The sequence below is a fragment of the Somniosus microcephalus genome, chromosome 6 (genome assembly GCF_052327205.1).
Source record: "Somniosus microcephalus isolate GS21.2 chromosome 6, FLI_Smic_1.0, whole genome shotgun sequence".
Taxonomy (NCBI): domain Eukaryota; kingdom Metazoa; phylum Chordata; class Chondrichthyes; order Squaliformes; family Somniosidae; genus Somniosus; species Somniosus microcephalus.
Window position 1 is genome coordinate 31,590,891 of NC_140992.1, and position 22,519 is coordinate 31,613,409.

The window sequence follows — 22,519 nt, forward strand, 5'->3', positions numbered from 1 at the left end:
TTTGGCGAGACCTATACCTTTAAAAAGTCTCACTCCTGAGCAAAGAGATTCAAATTGAATGCTCCAACTTGAGCTCCATGCTAGCTCACGTTATCTTCAGATATCATTTACAAAATTATATACATAATTTGAACTATAATTATGTGTAATTAAGTATTCACTTCAATTATATTAATTGCCAATATGGTTATGGTTATGAAACAGGATGTGTTTATTTTTCCAAAGCAGAATCATTTAGAAACAATCATGACGCAGTTTTCCCAAAGTCCAAATTTTTCTGTTTGTGAACACTCAATACCAATAAATGCCAAGAGCACAAGGGGATAAAGAGAGGACACCGTCTTACCTGCGTGACTGTTAAAATGTGCAAAGTTTGCGAAGTATGGAGGTGCAGACTGAGGAGCAGCGAAAACATCCCCTCCAAGGTCAGTAAGGAGGTCAAATGGAGCCACTTTCTTCTCCTGTTGAGATCCTTGAGAGCGACTCACCACTGGGGACTTCAAGAACATGTAATCATAAATTTAGCTTTATTTCACTCGTGCACCAACAGGATGTGCCACTATCCATATTTCTTGTTTTAGTGAGCGATGGCACGGAGGATGATAGGGTGTTAGTTGGAGGGACTGAGGGGCAGCATGGTGATGTTACAGTTGTGAAGGGCAGAGGGTGGAGCCTGAGGGAAAGGAACCATTGACAATGTCAGTGAGCATTGAGCTGAGGAGAGGTAGTTGTGTAGTGTGGGGGGTGGGGGTCAAGAAGGAAGAGAGAGCACAAGATGTGGGTCTCATATGGGAGATGGTGAGGCCAGGGAATTTAAGAGGAGACTTAACCAGTACCTTAGAGGAACAATATTGGGAATGTGTGGGTTAGTTAAGTTCACTTAATGATATATCATGGGTAACCATGATCTCTTGGAGCTGGGTTAATTTCCCAGTTTTTCCAGAAATTAGCCACAATTTCAGGGAGATGTTTTCCCTCAGTAGTTAATAATTGGGGAAGGTGATGGATGTGGTTGCAGTGTCTAATGGATTGAATGAGCACTTATGAGCCCTTTGTCATCCTTTTCATATGTTTGTAACTACTGTTCTGACATTATGAATAATTAATACACTTGATATGAGCCAAGATGGTTCAACTTTTACTTGAAGCATTATTAATTGAATACATGTTGGCTTTTAATAAGGTCCATCTTCGGAGTAGTTTGCCTCAACAGATGACATCAGTAGATGGTGCAGTGGATTCTACACCATCTACACACACAGGCAGACAATACTGATCAGTCACACGTAACACAAGGACTCAGTAATGTATGACTAGCCTAGCATAAAAGATTCTAAATGTTGGTTAATATCAACTGGGGTCCTAACTTTAGCTGAATTTTAAAAAATCGTGTTGAGTGGTGTGAAACAATTATCTACTAATATATTGAATGTATTAATTTATTTTGAGCTTGTCACAATTGTGACACTTGGTATATTGAAATTAATAAGTAACGCTATAATGCCACATTCCACTGAAATTAATGGATAATGTAACAGTAACACCTGCCATTCTTACTTACTGCAGTGGAACGCTGTTACCTCTGCAGCTGGCACTGAAACCTCTCAGTATATTACAACGCAGCTTAAAAAAAACCCGTACCATTTCTTCTGACTCTGAACAAGGCCGCATCAGAATCACTTGCACAATAACTGTTTTGCAAATGAACCCAGTGTAACCTACCAGCACAGTCTGAAAGACTGAAACAGGTTATATATGACTTGCGTTAAAAAGAGCAACAAAGGAAATTCCGTAACAAACCGTGGGCAAAATTGTACTTTCTTTGTCTTTATAATTAGCTTTGAACTGTCCAATTTCTGAGTTTCTATGATACTTTCTGTTCCCATATAGTTTTGTTTTCTATTCTCTCGATCTTTTTCTGTTCTGTCTTTTCTCTCGCATGAAGGGAGACCAACTCAGTGTTAGTTAATAAGCCACCTCCAACACTGGTCAGAGGCAATGTGCAAATCACAATTCTGTTTATAAGCCATACCTGCACAATGCAAGTGCCATAATTACTCATTTAACAAGACAATTTTTTTTTTTTTTTTATTTTTTTTTTTTTTAAAAACATTAGACGGCGCCAACTTTCTGCATCACAAGAACATAAGTTACTGATGTCAGTACAGAGACAAGGCTTTCCATTTGACTGTGTACCTGGAGGCAGAGTTACCTAGAGCCACTTCATGCACCACCTAACCACTATTAAAGGTGAAGAGATAAAAACAGAAAATGCTGAAAAAATACTCAGCAGGTCAGGCAGCATCTGTACAGAGAGAAACAGAGTTAACGTTTCAGGTCGATGACCTTTCAACAGAACTGGAAAGTTGTGGGTTCAAGCTCCAGGAGTTGACCATGTAATCCAGGCTGACACTTCAGTACAGTACTGAGAGGTACTGCGTTGTTGGAGGTGCCACCTTATAGGTTCTGATGAAAGGTCATCGACCAGAAACGTTAACGGTTTCTCTCTGCTTGATCTGCTGAGTAGTTCCAGCATTTTGTTTTTATTTCAGATTTCCAGTATTTTGCTTTTGTATTAAATGTAAGAGACTTGAGAACAAGTGTGTGGGTGGGGGTGTAAACTATCACCAACAGAAATTAACTGTTCGCTTACAGCAACTGTAAACACAATGCAAGTCATTTCTGATAAAGGAACTATGTATAAACATAATTTGTAACATTATGTGCTACAGTAATTCAACATGTCAGCAGATTCTGAAATTAGACCATTGTTGAGATATGGTGGATTGTAGTTTAAGTGTCAATTTGGCTCAGTTTCTAAGTCAGATAGTTGTGCATTCAAGCTCCACTCCAGGAGTTATAAGAACATAAGAAATAGGAGCAGGAATAGGCCACTTGGCCACTCGAGCCTGCTCCACCATTCAATAAGATCATGGCTGATCTTGGGCTCAAAGCCACTTCCCTGCCCACTCCCCATAACCCTTCACTCCCTTATCTTGCAAAAATCTGTCTATCTCTACCTTAAATGTATTTAATGACCCAGCCTCCACAGCTCTCTGGGGCAGAGAATTCCACAGATTTATGACCCTCAGAAGAAATTCCTCCTCATCTCAGTTCTAAAAGGGCGACCCTTTATTCTGAAACTATGCCGAATTCTAGATTTCCCCATGAGGGGAAACATCCTCTCTGCATCTACCTTGTCGAGCCCCCTCAGTATCTTATATGTTTCAATAAGATCACCCCTCATTCTTCTAAATTCCAATGAGTATAGGCCCAACCTGCTCAACCTTTCTTCATAAGTCAACCCCCTCATCTCAGGAATCAACCGTGTGAATCGTCTCTGAACTGCCTCCAATGCAAGTATATCCTTCCTTAAATAAGGAGACCATGTAATCCAGGCTGGCACTCCAGTACAATACTGAGAGGTACTGCATTGTTGGAGGTGCCACCCCTTATATTAGATGTTAAACTGAGGTCCTGCTTGCCTGTTCAATAGACGTTAAAGATCCAGGGGTAGAGTTTCCGCTAGGTTGAATTCACCCGAAATCGGCCAAACCATCGTAAGGAGTTTTAAGTGCAAGTTATGTCCAGCGCAAATCGTGTTTGCGTGATCTTTTACGCTGGCTTTGAAGCGGGCCCTGAAGTCATGAGGTCCATGTCCACCAAACTGGCCCCACCCCAGATCGAATTTTAAATATTAATATTGAATTTATTAAGAAACGGACTAGTGTACACCAATAAAACTAGTAAATGGTTCTGTATAGTTTTAATGCCATTTTCAGTTATTTAAAATCAGGTTACTTACAGGTGGTGGACTAGACACTCATTAAAAATGCTTATTTTTTGTGATAAACCCAATTTCAGCTGTATTAATAAAACTGCACCAGGTTACCACTCAAATACATCAAGAATTTTTTTTTAAATGCAAGAGCGAAAAAATAAACAATTATGTTCCAGAACGCTGCCTGATTGCACTGGTTCATGGAAGATCTTAAGTTTGTGATTATGCAAGTGAGTTTGAGCAGAAACTTGAACCATAACTTCACTTGGGAAATCTAGTGCAATTTCGAGCGCAATTTGCACCCAAATTGCCGATTACATCCAAGCGGAAACTTTCCCTCCCTAGGTATATTTGAAAGACAGCAGCGGGTTCTGGTTTACATTCCTTCCGCAGCCAACATAAAACGATTAACTGGTAAATTTTCTTATTACTTTTTTGGGGATCTTGCTGTCACATTTTGCTTGTATAACTACAGACTGTCCATTGAAAGTAATTCAGATATTTGAGAAACATGATAAGGGTCTATTTAAATAGAAGTCTTTCTTCACTCACTTGGGTTGGTGTTCCTTTGCTCAAAGGCAGTGCTGGTGTGGTTTCGTAGAGGAGTGACTTTAGTGGTTTTACTTCAGGAGTGCTACTTGCACTGCTAGCAGAGGAACCTGAAATAGAAGCATGGGCTGCTGCCACTGCCCAGGCCCGTTCTGCCGGCACAAACCTAGGGGAAAAGAAGGCACAAAATGAATCATGCTGCACCAAGAAACAAACCAAAATAGTGCTGCTCATTAAAACAGAGTTACACTGATAGACTGAGACCGATATTCTATCAAAGGAACATCAGTGCCTCCAAGTAACTCAGAGCTGTACCAATGCAACACTGATGCCACCCATTAACTAGTGAGACTCTGTAATTTTCACTTCTGGTGACTACAGTGCCCTAAGTTGCTAAAGTAACCTAGAGATTGCAGTTGCCGTGCGAGTACATGGGAGCGTGGAATTTCCGTTAGGGTGCACAATCGGCAAAAGGCACCCAGAACGCGCCGGTTTTGCCGCGTTGAAGTTACGCTCAAGCTTCCCCGCAAACTCATTAGCATAAGGCCGAGTGCAAAATCGCCCACGAATCAGCAGCGTAAGCATGGCTGTAACAGGACATTCTCCAGCATCAAAGAGAAGTGGGATTGTCAGGAAATGAGCCATTCTTCAACTGACTGATTTAATGCTCTTGGCCTTACTTTTAATTCGCTTCGACTGACTGCTTTGATCTACCCTTGGCACATAAGACCTGTGACCAGCAGTCAATTGAGGCCACACAGGTATATCCTGCTCTGCTGTAATTAACTGAATTTAGACTAACTTAAAGTAATTGCAGCAGCAGCAGGAGAAACAAACCTGGGTCCGGATCCAAATGACTGCTGTTCACTGAAGGTACATGTGCATAATGTTGGATTCACATGACCACGGGTGCCTGTGTGCCCAGGAATCTGGGTGCAATGTGATGAACACCCACGAATGGGCGCAATCAGCGAAAAACTCGTCATTTCAACCTGAGGGCAGAGCCAGTTTTGTGGGCTTCGGGCTAATGGACTTTTGAACCAGCATAAAAGATTGCAGATACTCCAAAATGAAGTGGTTATGGGCGCAACTCACTTAAGTTTAAAATTCTACTATCTTTAGTTCTAATTCATATTGATTGGACAAATCAAATTGGCCATGGTAGCCTTGAGGAGGAGTTCATAGAGTGCATCTGGGATGGTTTCCTAGAACAGTATGTAATGGAACCAACCAGGGAGCAGGCTATCTTGGCTCTGGTACTATGTAATGAGACAGAATTAATAAATGATCTCATAGTAAAGGACCCTCGAGGAAAGAGTGATCATAGCATGGTTGAATTTCAAATTCAGTTGGAGGGTGAGAAAGTTGCATCTCAAACCAGTGTCCTGATCTTAAACAAAGGCAACTACAGTGGCATGAGGGCAGAACTGGCTAAAGTGGACTGAAAAATAAATTAAAAGGTAAGACAGTTGAAATGCAGTGGCAGACATTTAAGGAGATATTTCATAACTCTCAACAAAAATATATTCCAGTGAGAAAGAAAGATTTTAAGAGAAGGGAGTACCATCCGTGGCTAACTAAGGAAGTAAAGGATGGTATCAAATTGAAAACTAAGGCATACAATATTGCCAAGATTGGTGGGAGACCAGAGGATTGGGAAATTTTTAAAAACCAGCAAAAAGGGTGACTAAAAAAAAAATAAAGAGAGTGAAGATGAATTATGAGAGTAAACTGGCAAGAAACATTAAAACAGATAGTAAGAGCTTCTACAGGTATATAAAAAGGAAGAGGGTAGCTAAAGTAAATGTTGGTCCCTTAGAGGATGAGACTGAGGAATTAATAATGGGGAACGGGGAAATTGCAAAGACTCTGAACAAATATTTTGTATCTGTCTTCACGGTAGAAAACACTAACAACATCCCAATAATGGATAATCAAGGGGCCACAGGTAGGGGGAACTAAAAACAATCACTATCACTAAGGAAATAGTACTTGGTAAAATAATGGGACTAAAAGATGACAAGTCCCCTGGAACAGATGGCCTGCATCCCAGGGTCTTAAAAGAAATGGCTACAGAGATAGTGGATGTATTGGTTGCAATATACCAAAATTCCCTGGACTCTGGAGAGGTCCCAGCGGATTGGAAAACCACTAATGTAACACCCCTATTTAAGAAAGGAGGGAGACAGAAAGCAGGAAACTATAGACCAGTTAGCCTAACATCTGTCAGTGGGAAAATGCTGGAGTCCTTCATTAAGGAAGCAGCAGCAGGGCATTTGGAAAATCATAATGCAGTCAAGCAGAGTCAGCATGGTTTTATGAAAGGGAAATCATGTTGAATAAACTTGCTGGAGTTCTGAGGAGGTAACGAGCAGGGTGGACAAAGGTGAACCAGTGGATGTGGTGTATTTGGATTTCCAGAAGGCATTCGATAAGGTGCCACATAAAAGGTTACTGCATAAGATAAGAGCTCACGGAATTGGGGGTAATATATTAGCATGGATAGAGAATTGGCTAACAGAAAGCAGAGAGTCGGGATAAATGGGTAATTTTCCGGTTGGCAAACGGTAGCTAGTGGGGTGCCACAGGGATCGGTGCTAGGGCCTCAACTATTTACAATCTACATTAATGACTTGGATGAAGGGACCGAGTATAATGTAGCCAAGTTTGTGGATGATACAAAGATGGGTTGGCAAGCAAGTTGTGCAGAGGACTCAAAGAACCTGCAAAGGGATATAGACAGGCTAAGTGAGTGGGCAAACATTTGGCAGATGGAGTATAATGTGGGAAAGTGCGAGGTTATACACTTTGGCAGGAAAAATAAAAAAGCAAATTATTATTTAAATGGAGAGAGATTACAAAATGCTACAGTTCAGAGGGACCTGGGGGTCCTTGTGCATGAAACACAAAAAGTTAGCATGCAGGTACACCAAGTAATCAAAAAGGCAAGTGAAATGTTGGACTTTATTTCAAGGGGGTTGGAGTATAAAAGCAGGGAAGTCCTGCAACAACTGTACAGGGTATTGCTGAGACCACACCTTGAGTACTGCGTACAGTTTTGAAACATAGAAGATAGGAGCAGGAGTAGGCCATTTGGCCCCTCGAGCCTGCTCCGCCATTCAATGCGATCATGGCTGATCATCCAAATTCAGTACCCGGTCCCTGCCTTCTCCCCATATCCCTTGATCCCTTTAGCCTTAAGAAATATATCCAACTCCTTCTTGAATATATTTAATGTATTGGCCTCTATTGCCTTCTGTGGTAGAGAATTCCACAGGTTCACCACTCTCTGGGTGAAGAAATTCCTCCTCATTTCTGTCCACAGTGCTAACCACTATGCCACCGTGTCTGGGCAGCACGGTGGCATAGTGGTTAGCACTGTTGCCTCACAGCGCCAGGGACCCGGGTTCAAATCTGGCCTCGGGTGACTGTCTGTGTGGAGTTTGCACATTCTCCCCGTGTTTGCGTGGGTTTTCTCCGGGTGCTCCGGTTTCCTCCCACAGTCCAAAGATGTGCGGGTTAGGTTGATTGGCCATGACAAAAATTGGCCCTTAGTGTTAGGGGGGATTAACTACGTGGGGTTACGGGGATAGGGCTTGTGTGGGATGGCTGTCGGTGTAGGGACCGGGTGCTAGGGTTTGGATGATCAGCCATGATCGCGTTGAATGGCGGAGCAGGCTCGAAGGGCCGAATGGCCTACTCCTGCTCCCATCTTCTATGTTTCTATGTAAATGGCCTACCCCTTATCCTTAGACTATGACCCCTGGTTCTGGACTCCCCGACCATCGGGAACATCCTTCCTGCATCTAGTCTGTCCAGTCCTGTCAGAATTTTATAAGTTTCAATGAGATCCCCTCTCATTCTTCTAAACTCCAGCGAGTACAAGCCCAATCGACCCAATCTCTCCTCATACGTCATTCCTGCCATCCCAGGTATCAGCCTGGTGAATCTTCGCTGAACTCCTTCCATGGCAAGAACATCCTTCCTCAGATAAGGCGACCAAAACTGCACACAATACTCCAGATGTGGTCTCACCAAGGCCCTGTATAACTGCAGCAAGACATCCTTGTTCCTGTACTCAAACCCTCTCGCTACGAAGGCCAACATGCCATTTGCCTTCTTAACCGCCTGCTGCACCTGCATGCTTACCTTCAGCGACTGGTGCACAAGGACACCCAGGTCTCGTTGCACTTCCCCATCTCCCAATCTATTGCCATTCAGATAATAATCTGCCTTCCTGTTTTTGACACCAATGTGGATAACCTCGCATTTATCCACGTTATATTGCATCTGCCATGCTTTTGCCCAATCACCCAACCTGTCCAAATCATCCTGGAGTTTCTCGGCATCCTCCTCACAGCACACACGCCCACCCAGCTTTGTGTCATCTGCAAATTTGGAGATATTACATCTAGTTCCCTCGTCTAGATCATTAATATATATTTGTGAATAGCTGGGGCCCAAGGACTGATCCCTGCGGTACCCCACTAGTCACTGCCTGCCACTCAGAAAAAGACCCGTTTATTCCAACTTTTTGTTTTCTGTCTGCCAACCAGTTCTCTATCCAAGTCAATACCTTGTCCCCAATCCCATGTGCCTTAACTTTACACGCTAATCTCTTATGCGGGACCTTATCGAAAGCCTTCTGAAAGTCCAAATACACCACATCCACTGCTTCTCCCTTATCTATTTTACCAGTTACAGGAAACTTTGTGCTATCCGGCACCGACGGGACCGAGCTGTTGCCGTTCCCTCAAAACTGCCGGACACACCAGCGTTAATGTTGAAGCATACGGAGCTTTTCATCTCCGTATCTGACAACAAACACTGTTGCTTAGCAACAGCTTCTAAACAGTCGGCCCGTACCTTGGAAGCGTCTCTCTGAAGCTGTTGCTAAGCTACAGAGACTTTGCAGAGCCTGTTGGGAAAAAAAAGCCACGAGAAGAAAAAAAACTTAACAAAACGGCTCCTGATTTTTGCCGGTGGCTCGAGCTTGCCGGACATTTAGCCTCCGGATAACACAAAGTTTTCTGTACATCCTCAAAAAATTCCAGTAATTAGTCAAGCACGATTTACCTTTTGTAAATCCATGTTGACTTTGTCCGATCCGGTCAGTTTTCCAAGTGCTCTGCTATTACATCTTTTATAATGGACTCTAGCATTTTCCCCACTTCCCCATTTTCTCTCTACCACCTTTTTTGAATAGTGGGGTAACATTAGCTACCCTCCAATCCATGGGTACTGTTCCAGATTCCACCGAATGCTGGAAGATGATCAGCAAAGCATCAACTATTTCTAGGGCCACTTCCTTAAGTACCCTAGGATGTAGATTATCAGGCCCTGGGGATTTATCGGCCTTCAATCCCATCAATTTCCCTAACACCATTTCCCTACAAATACTGATTTCTTTCAGTTCCTCCCTTTCATCAGACCCTATGTTCCCCGACATCTCTGGGAGGTTATTTGTGTCCTCCTTTGTGAAGACAGAACCAAAATATGTATTTAATTGGTCTGCCATTTCTTTGTTCCCCATTATAAATTCCCCTGATTCTGACTGCAAGGGACCTACGCTTGACTTCACCAATCTTTTTCTCTTCACATATATAACTAGCAGGGGTGCCCGGCGTTGCCAGGGCAATTTTGGACCCGCGGTCTCCCTGCCCCTGTCTGTCCCCCCTCTCTCTCCCTCTCCCCCTCTGCCTGTGCTGTCCTGTCCCTCCCTCCCCCTCTCCCTGCCTAGCCACTGAGGCCCAGTGCCGTTGTGATAGCGGCCGTGCGGGGCCTAGCGCTTGAGGCATGGCCAGGCTGTCGGGCCGAGACGGACCCGAGCTGAGCTCCCCCGTGGATCGCACGGCTGATGGCCGGCCGCTGCCGCTCCCCCGACCGCTGTGTGTGTCGGGCCGAGTGGTTGCGAGGCACGGCCCGAGTGAGCCCAACTTACCGGTCGCTCCGGCGGGGCGGGAGCGGGATCGGGAGCCGCAATGTGGGGGTTTCTTTTGCTGCTGCTGTCCCTGTGGGGATGGAAAAAATGGCGGCGAAGTTTAGGGAGACTGGAAGATTAGGACCCGCCCGTGACGCACTGATTGGTCAACCATCAGGTGAGTGAACTGTAGGATTGGTCAAGCAGCACGTCACTCAACGCTAATGAGAGGTAGGATTGGTCAACCGCTAATGAGTGGATTTTTGAACGTTTTTTGTATACTGTCCAAACAATTTTTGTCCGACCAAAAAGTAAATATGCCTACGAGAGTCCCCCAATGATAAGCTTTCTTTTGATATATAACATATGTGTAGGTACCCTGTATAACTTTTGATTGTATAGCCAGACAGAGAGAGAGACAGAGAGAGAGACAGAGAGAGAGACACAGAGAGAGACAGAGAGAGTCAGAGTCAGGCAGCAATCCCCCCTCTCAGACCATAACCAAATAAATGTGTACCTTAAACTTTCTGCCCAAACTACAGACACAAAAAAGGAACCCAGTAAGCTCCATAAACTAAACCAGACATACAGATGGGCCCCAGACAGTGGAGATAAATTCATCACAGCACTAAATTCACCTGATCTCACAAGTAAAATATCAAAATTTAAAGAAAATCTATATGAGATCACCAGAGATGGTGTAAACATGGCTATAGACGATATAAATATGATCTTCCATGAGGCAGCTGTAAAAGCCGACCTTGTGAAACAGAAGAGGAAACGTTACAAAAGACAAAAAAATGAGAAATGGTTTGATCACGAATGCAAAAATGCCAGAAAAGACCTGAGAAAAATATCAAACCAAAAGCATCGCCAACCAAACAACCCAGACCTGCGTATTAGATACAATGAGACCCTCAAAAGATATAAACACACCATTAGGAACAAAACACAAAACTATACCCACAAAAGACTTGAAGAAATTGAAAACTCCATTAATCAAAATCAATTCTGGGATATGTGGAATAACCTGAGTACAACTCAATTACAAGCATTACCAATCCAAGATGGTGACATCTGGAGAACACATTTTGAAAACCTCTACAAAGACATCCCAGTAAACGAATCAAACTCAAGTCAACATCATGTCACAGAAAAACTCCACACATTAGAAGCAACAATTAAAGACAACCAAAACCCTCTGGACTCCCCAATCACTTGGAAAGAACTGGCCACAAAAACAAAATCTCTCCACCTAAAGAAAGCCTGTGGTCCAGACAACATCAAAAATGAAATGCTCAAGTTCAGCACTATGGAGATGCAGGGTGCTGTACTCAAGTTATTCAACATCATATTACGTTCGGGCTGTTTTCCCGATATCTGGTGCCAAGGACTCATCTCTCCCATATATAAAAGTGGAAACAAATCAGACCCAAACAACTACCGTGGCATCTGTGTCAACAGTTGTCTAGGGAAGTTATTCTGCAGTATTCCAAATAGCAGATTACTGGATTTTCTTAATAAACATAATATCCTTAGAAAAAATCAAATAGGCTTTCTTCCAAAACACCGCACCACCGACCATATCTATACCCTTCACACTCTCATTGAAAAACATATACACCAAACAAAAAATGAGAAAATATTTGCTTGTTTCATTGACTTCAAGAAAGCTTTTGACTCTATTTGGCACGAAGGGCTCTATTACAAACTTCTTCAGTGTGGAATAGGGGGCAAAGTCTATGACCTTATTAAATCGATGTATCTGAAAAATAAATGCGGGGTCAAAATTGGAGACAAACGCACTGGTTTCTTCACCCAGAGAAGAGGCGTCCGGCAGGGTTGCAATTTGAGTCCGACCCTGTTCAACATATACATAAATGAGTTAGCAGACAAGCTGGAGCAAAGCGAGTCACCGGGTCTCTGTCTCCTGGATGAGGAAGTGAGGTCCCTGTTCTATGCGGACGACCTGGTTCTGCTGTCTCCCACAGAACAGGGATTACAGCAACATTTAGACCTACTCGACAAATACTGCCAAAATTGGGCCCTGACAGTAAATCTAAAGAAAACCAACATCATGATTTTTCAAAAAAGGCCCAGATGTCAGGAAAACAAATACCAGTTTACTCTCAGTGATACCATCATAGGACACACTATGAGCTACACTTACCTTGGTCTAACCATTACAGCATCAGGGAGCTTCAGCATAGCAGTGAATGCACTAAAAGAAAAAGCCCGAAGAGCCCTATATGCAATAAAAAGAAAATTCTACAACATCCAAATTCCAATCAAAATCTGGCTCAAAATATTTGATAGTATAATCCTGCCCATTGCGCTGTATGGTAGTGAAGTATGGGGCCCACTCAATCACCATAGCTACACTAAATGGGAAAAACACACAATAGAAGCCCTACATGCAGAATTTTGCCGAAGCATTCTTCACACCCAAAGGAAAACACCAACAAATGCATGTAGAGCCGAACTAGGCAGATACCCACTGATAATAAACATCCAAAAACGGGCACTAAACTTTCTAAATCACCTCAAATCTAGTTCCCCAGACACCCTTCATTTTAAAGCCCTCCAGACCCAAGAGCTGAACCCAGAAACGAGTCCCCTGAGTCAGATGTTACTGAAACTAAGTTCTCCTACCCAGCCGGACCCTGACCAGTCCCAGACCAACACTGCCCCCCAAACACCAATCAGAGTGAACCAAATCATTAAACAATGCAAAGAAACCTACCTGGAACATTGGAACAAAATAACCAAAAGCCAAAGCAGATTAGAATGCTACCGGGCCCTAAAAAGAGAATATAAACTGGCAGACTATCTCTCGACCATCAGAGACACAAAACAGAGACAGACCCTCACCAGATACAGACTAAGCGACCACCAACTGGCAATTGAAAAAGGAAGATACAAGAAATCCTGGCAACCTAAAGAAAATAGAATATGTGATCACTGTCTGGCCGGCGAGGTTGAGACAGAGGTGCACTTCCTCCTAAAATGCGAAAAATTCAACAAGACAAGAAACATATATTTTGACAAGCTCAGCCTTACAACCCCAGATTTCAAAGAATTGGATGACCTGTCAAAATTAAGAATAGTCCTGGGGGAGGGAGACAGACCATATCTTGGTGCCCAATATGTAACAACATGTCACAACCTGAGGAACAGTGAGTGACTAACGAGCACACCCATAGCATATATACTCTAAAAATGTTTAAATTAATACCGAATGTACCCAACGACTGTTTTAAATTAATACTGAATGCACCCAACGAGGGTCAACGACTGTTTAAATTAATACTGTCTGTACCCAACGAGGGTCAAAAACGTTTGACACCTACAGAATGTTGGAAACCTGTACTTTTTGTTATGTAAGCTTTGGCAATATGGTTCCCTGTAAACTTTCATGCCAATAAAGAATTTGAATTTGAATTTGAATTTGAGAGAGCGAGACAGCGAGTTTTATATATATAGATAAAAGCTTTGAGAGTCAGTTTTTATGTTCCCTGCAAGCTTACTCTCATATTCTATTTTCCCTTTATTAATTAATCCCTTTGTCCTCCTTTGTTGAATCCTAAACTGCTCCCAATCCTCAGTTTTACTGCTTTTTCTGGCCAATTTATATGTCCTCTCCTTGGATCTTATGCTATCCCTAATTTCCTCTCGTTAGCCACGGTTGAGTCACCTTTTTTGTTTTATTTTTATGCCAAACTGGGATGAACAAATTCTGTAGTGCATCCATGCGGTCTTTGAATGTTTGCCATTGCCTATCCACCGTCAACCCTTTGAGTGACATTCCCCAATCAATCCTACCCAACTCGCGCCTCAGACCATCGTAGTCTCCTTATTTAAGGAAGGATATACTTGCATTGGAGGCAGTTCAGAGACGATTCACTAGGTTAATTCCAAAGATAAAGGGGTTGGCTTATGAGGAAAGGTTGAGCAGGCTGGGCCTATACTCATTGGAATTTAGAAGAATGAGAGGTGATCTTATTGAAACATATAAGATACTGAGCGGGCACGACAAAGTAGATGTAGAGGAGATGTTTCCCCTCGTGGGGAAATCTAGAATGCGGGGGCACAGTTTTAGAATAAAGGGTCGCCCTTTTAGAACTGAGATGAGGAGGAATTTATTTTCTGAGGGTCGTAAATCTGTGGAATTCTCTGCCCCCGAGAGCTGAGGAGGCTGGGTCATTAAATACATTTAAGGTGGAGATAGACAGATTTTTGCAAGATAAGGGAGTGAAGGGTTATGGGGAGCGGCCTGGGAAGTGGCTTTGAGCCCAAGATCAGCCATGATCTTATTGAATGGCGGAGCAGGCTCGAGGGGCCAAGAGGCCTATTCCTGCTCCTATTTCTTATGCTCATTCGATTCTGCCCAGATTACGCTGGTATCTGGGCGAAATCATTTAGGACCCTTGCAGGTGGCATAGAAGAAGCAGAATTTTATCAGAGGTGAAATGACAGTGTTCCAACCACTGCACCATCCCAACCCAACCCTCTTCCTTTGCCACTAAAAAAATATTAAAAACTTGCATTTATATAGCGCCTTTCATGATCACCGGACGTCCCAAAGCGCTTTACAGCCAATAAAATACTTTTTGAAGTGTAGTCTCTGTTGTAATGTAGGAAACGCAGCAGCCAATTTGCACACAGCAAGCTCCCACAAACAGCAATGTGATAATGACCAGATAATCTGTTTTAGTGATGTTGATTGAGGGATAAATATTGGCCAGGACACTGGGGATAGCCCCCCTGCTCTTCTTCGAAATAGTACCATGGGATCTTTTACGTCCACCTGAGAGAGTAGACGGGGCCTCGGTTTATTGTCTCATCCGAAAGATGGCACCTTCAACAGTACCTCAGTACTGCACTGGAGTGTCGGCCTAGATTTTTGTGCTCAAGTCTCGAGTGGGACTTGAACCCACGACCTTCTGACTCAGGAGGCAAGGGTGCTACCAACTGAGCCACAGGCTAACAAAACAAAGCTTATGCAAAGAAACATACAAACAAAAGAAAGGCAGTTTAAGTATACAGTGTAATAATTGACAACTTACATTTCTATGGTGCTCAGCACCTTCAAAAAGACATCTCAGAGCAGTTTACAGGGTGAAGTATACCAAGTGAACAGCGAGCAGGGGGTGGAGTAAAAAGGAAGAGAATCAGGGGCAGGCAAAAGCATGATCTTTGGGGAAGTGCTTTTTTAAAGGCAGGGAGAAAGGTAGCAAGGCACAGATATTGAGAGCAGGATCCGCACAGGAAAAAAGGGCAAAGTGGCTGAAGGAGCAGCTGCCAATGGTGGAGTAGAGGGAAGGGGGCACAATAGGATGGTGTTGGAGACTGGAGGATGCACAAAGGGATATAGAGCTGGAGGAGATCATGGACGTAAGGAGAGGCAAGACTGTGGAAGGATTTGAAGGGAAGGACAAAAACTTAAAGTTGATATTCTGGGATAGAAGCCAGTGCAGCTTGGTCAAAACAGGGGTGGTGGGGATGCAGGCCTTTGTGCGGTTGAGTAGGTGGGCCTTAGCATTCTGGATGACTTGTAGCTTATGAATGGGAGGCCAAAAAGGAATCAGATATGCATTAAATCCTTATTATAAATAATATTATAGTGTGCATCGCTGGCTCACAATAAGAGACCTAAGAAGGTCTCAATTATTACATCTGGTAAGATATTCTATATTAATGATATAAAAGTCATCAAATCTGGAAACACACCTGTACCTCTCTTACCCCCATCCCCATGGGTCTATGGGTATTTTCTCTTATAATAAAACCACACATAGGGAGGCGGGACCTTATTAGATATCTCATCCTGGTTACTCCTTGCATTTTCAATTGAACACCTAAAGCCACTTTACTGGCCAGGATTTTGACCCAGTGATGATGAAGGAACAAATATATATGTCCAAGTCAGGATGGTGTGAGACTTGGAAGGAGAACTTGAAGGTGATGGTGTTCCCATGCACCTGCTGCCCCTAGGAGCATAGGAATTGCAAGACAAAAAAGACCAAAGTACATCTAGTTTGCCATCTACAATCCTGGTAGTCACAAACATGGGTTTGGGAGGGGCTGCTGCAAAAGCCTGTAGATGCATCCTGTAGATAGTACACACTGCAGCTACAGTGGAGGGGTTGGATGTTTAGGTTAGTGGGTAATGTGACAATCGGGCAGAATACTTTGTTATGGATGGTGTTGAGCTTCTTTAGTGTTGTTGCAGCTGCATCCAAGTGGGGAGTATTCCATCACACTCCTCACTCGTGGCTTGTTGGTTGTGGAGAGGCTTTGAGGAGTCAGGAGGTGAGCCACTTGCCGCAGAAAACCCAGTCTCTGGCCTGCTCTAGTAGTCACGGCATTTAGATGCTGGTCTAGGTTAAGTTTCTAGTCAATGGTGAGGCCCTAGGATATTGATGACGAGGTGCTCGGTGATGGTAATGCCATTGAATGTCATGGGAAGTGGTTAGGCTCTCTCTGGAGATGGTCACTGCCTAGCACTTGTATGGCGCAAATGTTACTTGCCACTTATCCAGGCTTGAGCTGATGTTATCTGGGTCTTGCTCATGCTTCATTATCTAAGGAATTGTGAATGGAACTGAACACAGTGCAATCATCAGTGAATAGCTCCACTTCTAACCGTATGATGGAGGGAAGGTCATTGATGAAGCAGCTGAATATAGTTGGGCCTGGGAAGCTGTCTTGAGGAACACATGTAGTGATGTCTTGGGGCTGATGATTGGCCTCCAACAGCCACCTTCCTTTGTGCCAGATAGGACAGTCACTGGCGAGTTTGCCCCCTGATCCCCGTTGATTTCTGTTTTACTAGGGCTCCTTGGTGCTACACCAAGTTTAATGCTGCCCCGATGTAAAGGGCAGTCACTCTTATACAATGTAATTTATGTTTGCAATTGCCCACAGCTCTACTCTCAATGCCCCTGATACTACAGTTGCCTCCACTAGTGGCTTCAATGAGGGCAAACTTCAAGGTGACAGAAAGCAATCTTGTTGAATACCCTGCTACAGGCAGAATTAAAAGATACTCACACACTGGTCAACACTGTAGTGGGCTTACTGTGCTAGACAGCATCCACGTTATTACACGGGGGATTAGACCAAAGTGCTGGAGCATATGGAGCTGGTATTTCACTCCAAAAGAATCAGAAGCATTTTTGGCATCCAAGGACAAGCCAACCACAGGAAGTTCCCAGATCACACCCTAGGTGAATGGGCTTCACGAGTATTGTCAGAAGACAATCTCTAATGAGTCAATTGGAAAGCATCTTGGGCAAAATCTTATCTAAATTTAATAGAGAAATGGTGCTGCTTATTCCTTCAAGAGCTGTAGAGAAAGGGATTCGGTTTAAAAAAAAGTAAACACTGATCTGGAGTGGAGGCACGTGATGGCAAATCACTCAATTCTAGGCAATATTTGGACTCCCAATTATGATTTAGCATAGTTATTTGTAAAAGTTATAGATTTGCTCCTCTCACTTGGTGATTCACCAGTGATTTTGGATGGGTTCCTTTCAAGAGTAAAAAGATTTGGCAGATAGAGGACAATAATTTGGATCTGGCATCTCCAGTACTCCGGGAGAAAGAATGTCCATTTTATTCTCTAGTTTGCACGTTAACTACTTCCTAGTACTCAGGGTGCTACTGATTTCTCTGATGGATGCACCTATGTGCAATATTGTTAATCTGATCACAGTCCAGTCAAGATTCCAGCTGCATGGAGATAGTCTTTGCACTGAAGACTGACCAACTAGCCTACTGTACAAATTGGCAACACAATTAACAGACTTGCAGTTTTACCCCAAACAACTAATTATCAGCTACAGCTGTGTTTGGGATTTCTGCATGACATTCTGCTGAGTGGGGCGAAGGGGAGGGTATTATTTCAAATGTCAGTAGATGCAGAAATAAGAAACAGATGGAAGGGTTGAGGAGAGATTGTTGGCTTCGGTAGCAGCACGTTTCTAGGAGATGTCCTTTCCTTGCTGCTGCCCTGTTACAGAAGGAAATTAAAGTGTTTTAAATGAACTGTTAGGTTTCACTGAAAGCATAGTAATAACCGAATAGTTGGCATTGCTGCAAGTACAAATTCAGTTTACCTTTTACATTTGTATTTATTTTTGTATTCTTTGTTTTATTTCCTTTATTTGTCTCTCCCATTACATTTAGAGAGAGACTGATGTGTTAATGGAGACATAGCTTACCAATACCACTCTTCAATCTCCATAGTAAAGTGCAATTTCACTCGCAGCGAGTGGTCTAGGTAAGGTCGCCTTCCATTAGTACGAAACTAACTAACTCTCAACCTGCATCAGTAGCAGGAGAGTGACTCAGAAGTATACAGCAACGCTGTTAAAGCTCATAGTTCCATGTGTGACTTTGACTATATAATGTACTTAATAAGAACTCTTTTATTGAGGCAAAATTCTGAACTAAACTAATACTTCGAAGAGACAAAAACAAAAGAAAATCACTTGTAAAAGGGAGAGGTTATCCCATTGCTGGTGCATTAAATCCTAGCAACACTTCTAGGGGCATTGGAATAGGCAAAAAAATGTTCAAATCTTTGTATAAGTGATAAACACTTCTCAGTGCCATCTCTGGGAAGGAAATGAAACAGATCTTAATCCTCCTCTGTTAACACAGGAGAAGGAAAGGTTGGGTACAATGCTGGGAGAGATTCAGCAGCGTACCTCACTCTCTAGTTTGCTGAGAAGACAGTTACCTTGTGGAGTTCAATCAGAATAGGACGCTTATCAAGAAGTGTACATATAGTGAATACCATGACCTCAGCCACCATTATTTTGATTGACAATAATGACTCTGAGCAATACAGAAGTTATCAGCCTTTTTCTCTATTAATGTTCCCTCATGTGGAGATATGTTTTTTGAAACAGTAAAAACTATTATTCTAATCCCCATAATTACTTTTTATAAAGATCTCATTTTATTACAATTACATTTGCTACAAAAAATTTGATGACGAAAAACTCACAGATGAAGTAATGTAACAGATAAGCTTCAGTCCACCGCAACCCAAACTATTACACCAAAACCCATCCATTAATATAGCAAGTGTATAATATCCTAAACTATATCAATACACCAACCTGAAATTAAATTAATACATCACAACCCAAAATATTAACAGACCACAACTTCAATTATTTCAACGTGACATTTGCTAAACACTTGTAATGGAGAAATGGGATATCATTGCTTATTTAATCGCTGCCGTTCAAACATTTAAACATCAGTTTTATATTTATTCTTGGAGATATTAAAGGTTTGCAGGTGCTAAAATCACCAGTATAGCATCTAGCTTAATTCATTCAGAAATAAGCTCTTAACATTAATGTTTTGTTATTGAGACTGATAAAATGTGGATTATTCACTCATGTTAGAACATAAGAACATAAGAACTAGGAGCAGGAGTAGGCCAATCGGCCCCTCGAGCCTGCTCCGCCATTCAATAAGATCATGGCTGATCTGATCCTAACCACCAATCCACTATCACAGAACCATCTCCGGAATCTAACAGAATTAGACACACGAAATAGGAGCAGGATCAGGCTACACGGCCCCTGGGCCCGCTCCGCTACCCACAGGGCCATGACCGATCCGAACCTAGACTCATGTCCAAATTCCTGCCCGCTCCCCGTAACCCTTAATTCCCTTTACTTCTAGGAAACTGTCTATTTCTGTTTTAAATTTATGTAATGATGTAGCTTCTACAGCTTTTTGGGGCAGCATATTCCATGGACCTACCACCCTCTGAGTGAAGTAGTTCCTCCTCATCTCAGTTTTGAAAGAGCAGCCCCTTATTCTAAGACTATGCCCCCTAGTTCTAGTTTCACCCATCATCGGGAACATCCTCCCCGCATCCACCCGATCCAACCCCTTCACAATCTTATATGTTTCAATAAGATCGCCTCTCATTCTTCTGAACTCCAATGAGTAGAGTCCCAATCTACTCAACCTCTCCTCATATGTCCATCCCCTCATCCCCAGGATTAACCGAGTGAACCTTCTTTGTACTGACTCGAGAGCAAGTATGTCCTTTCTTAAGTATGGACACCACATGTTGTTCTACTAAATTGTGATAAAGCAAAAAAATCATCATGCAGCTCCGCTCCTTATATTAATAGGTTTCCTATGAAAAGTTAGTGTGGTTAACATGCTAAAACAGCAACCATAGACTATATCTGTGCAAATAGAGGTACATTATCAATATATACATTTTTTCAAACCGAATTCTGTAAATTAAGGGGGGGGGGGGGGGGGAGGAAATCTTCATTTGAGGTTCCTCAGAGTCTAGTAAATGGTGCCTCATATTGAGTACTTACTCAGGGTCCCTCAGAGAGCATGGTGAGTACAGAATAAGCTGCAGTATTTATTTAGGATCATTTACCAAGTCTCAAGAGTTGTTAATTCATGGAAGAAGCTGTCACCTAGGGTGGTAAATACATGCAAGCCTCAGTTGAAGTATTCAATAATTTAAAGACAAACACATGCCCCAACTTCACTGGCAGCAGAGGAATGTGCGCTTTACAATAAAATAGGAGAGAGGTGAAAACGGTATGAACAGGTCCTGTACCTTGATGGACTACATTTCTGAGTCTTACCTTTTTCTTCCGATATTGTAATTAGTGCTGCTGCAGTTGACATTTTAACAATACATTCACAATGATTCCTCCTTTGTAAAGTGAGATGAAATACTATTTTGAAATAAAATGTGATCATTTCTCACTATGCAGCAGGAAAGGTCATCAAGAGGACTAAAGCTTCCAGATTCTCACTTTCCTAAATGCCAGATCCCCACCACCCCCTCAACTGTTGGCTCCATCCATCCTGCATGGTGATACATCTCCTGTATACTACACCCTCTCACCCAACAATATGCCCTCATTTACTGGCTTCACCCACCCTATCCTAACACACTCACGCTAACTGAAATACTGATAGTCTTAGTAGCACTTATCTATATCCAATCCCAGAATAAGAACATAACCCTTTATTCATGATGGGCAAATGGGCCCCTTGACAACTTCCCTACTGCAACATATTATATTCCCTCTGGTCACCCCTTTGGGATTTTATCCTTAATTTACTGAAGAGGAAGACAATTCAGTTAACCCTGGAGGTCTGGTATTGGGCAAATGCCATCAATTTATCAGATATAGCAGCAAGGTTGTTCCAGGAAATAATTTTGGTTCTCTTTAATTACATGTCACAGTCCTGTTAGTTGATTATCTGTGACAATAGCAAGCCCACCCATCTAGTGAAGAAGATTCTGACTAATCCAACTGCAACAGATCTTCTGGATGCATATTTCTCCCCCTCCCCCAACACATCAATTCTTTATTAAATGTAATCCCAAAGATTTGCGTTCAGTTTTGAAAGTGTGCAAAGGATCAGAAGGTCAAGGTTATGTGTGAGAGATAGAAAGTTACACAAAAGCATTTATTAGTAACAATTATGATCACTTCTGTTTACTCCAATTTAAGATTCTTAATAGTGCCTCCGTCACACCCATTACAGTAATGAAAGTGGGATTATGACAAAGTGGTACCTGTGGAGATGTGCTGAAAGCCAAGGTACTTTTGGTCATCTGTTTTGGACTTGTCCTAAAGTTAAAGGATTCTGGGTTAGAATCTTTGAGCTTCTGAAGAATTTAAAAAATATAATATTTATGTTCCAGTCATAATAGCCGTAGGAATCCTAAGTGAACCAGCATTGCATATCACACTGACCAGATATCAGATTATTTCCTACCAGACTATTAATATTGGAAAGTTGACACTCCATGAATAATGCTTCCATTATTTGGGGACCCTCATGGAATTCTCTCTGAATAGAATAACCTTAATTCACAGCATGCCTACAACTAGGTTACTACTTCGTTCACTAGTCAACAGCATGGCATCAGAAGTGATGCCTGTTAGCTCTCTTTCCTCCTCCATGAGCCATGTCTTTCTTCCCCTTCCACGTAGCGCACTTCACTACACATTTCACCACTCCCTATGCACTTATGTTCCTACATCACACTTCATAATGTGCAACCTCATTGTATGTCTTCACACTCCCCTCTTCCCCAAAACATCTCCCTACGAATTTCCAGTTTCCTTGCGTCATGCCTTATGAGGTGCTTCACCTCCCATGTAAAAATATCCTCCATGTGCCTCTCCCTCTTCACTTGCTTCCTCCCATCGTGGTACTTGACCTTACATGTTGCACTTGCCAGCATT

The 22,519-nt window shown here is 42.6% G+C and overlaps 1 protein-coding gene across 9 annotated transcripts in view; it reads right to left on the reverse strand.

The window, feature by feature from the left end:
* The window catches only part of agfg1a (ArfGAP with FG repeats 1a), a 100,560-nt gene that overhangs the window by 50,033 nt on the left and 28,008 nt on the right, over nt 1-22,519 (reverse strand). For all 9 annotated transcript variants that reach the window (XM_085989946.1, XM_085989942.1, XM_085989945.1 and 6 more), the window contains 2 exons: nt 4,334-4,496; nt 347-497 (listed from right to left, as the gene is read on the reverse strand). In XM_085989946.1, the coding sequence (XP_085846072.1) occupies nt 347-497; nt 4,334-4,496 (314 nt within the window). The remainder of the gene's footprint in view (nt 1-346; nt 498-4,333; nt 4,497-22,519) is intronic.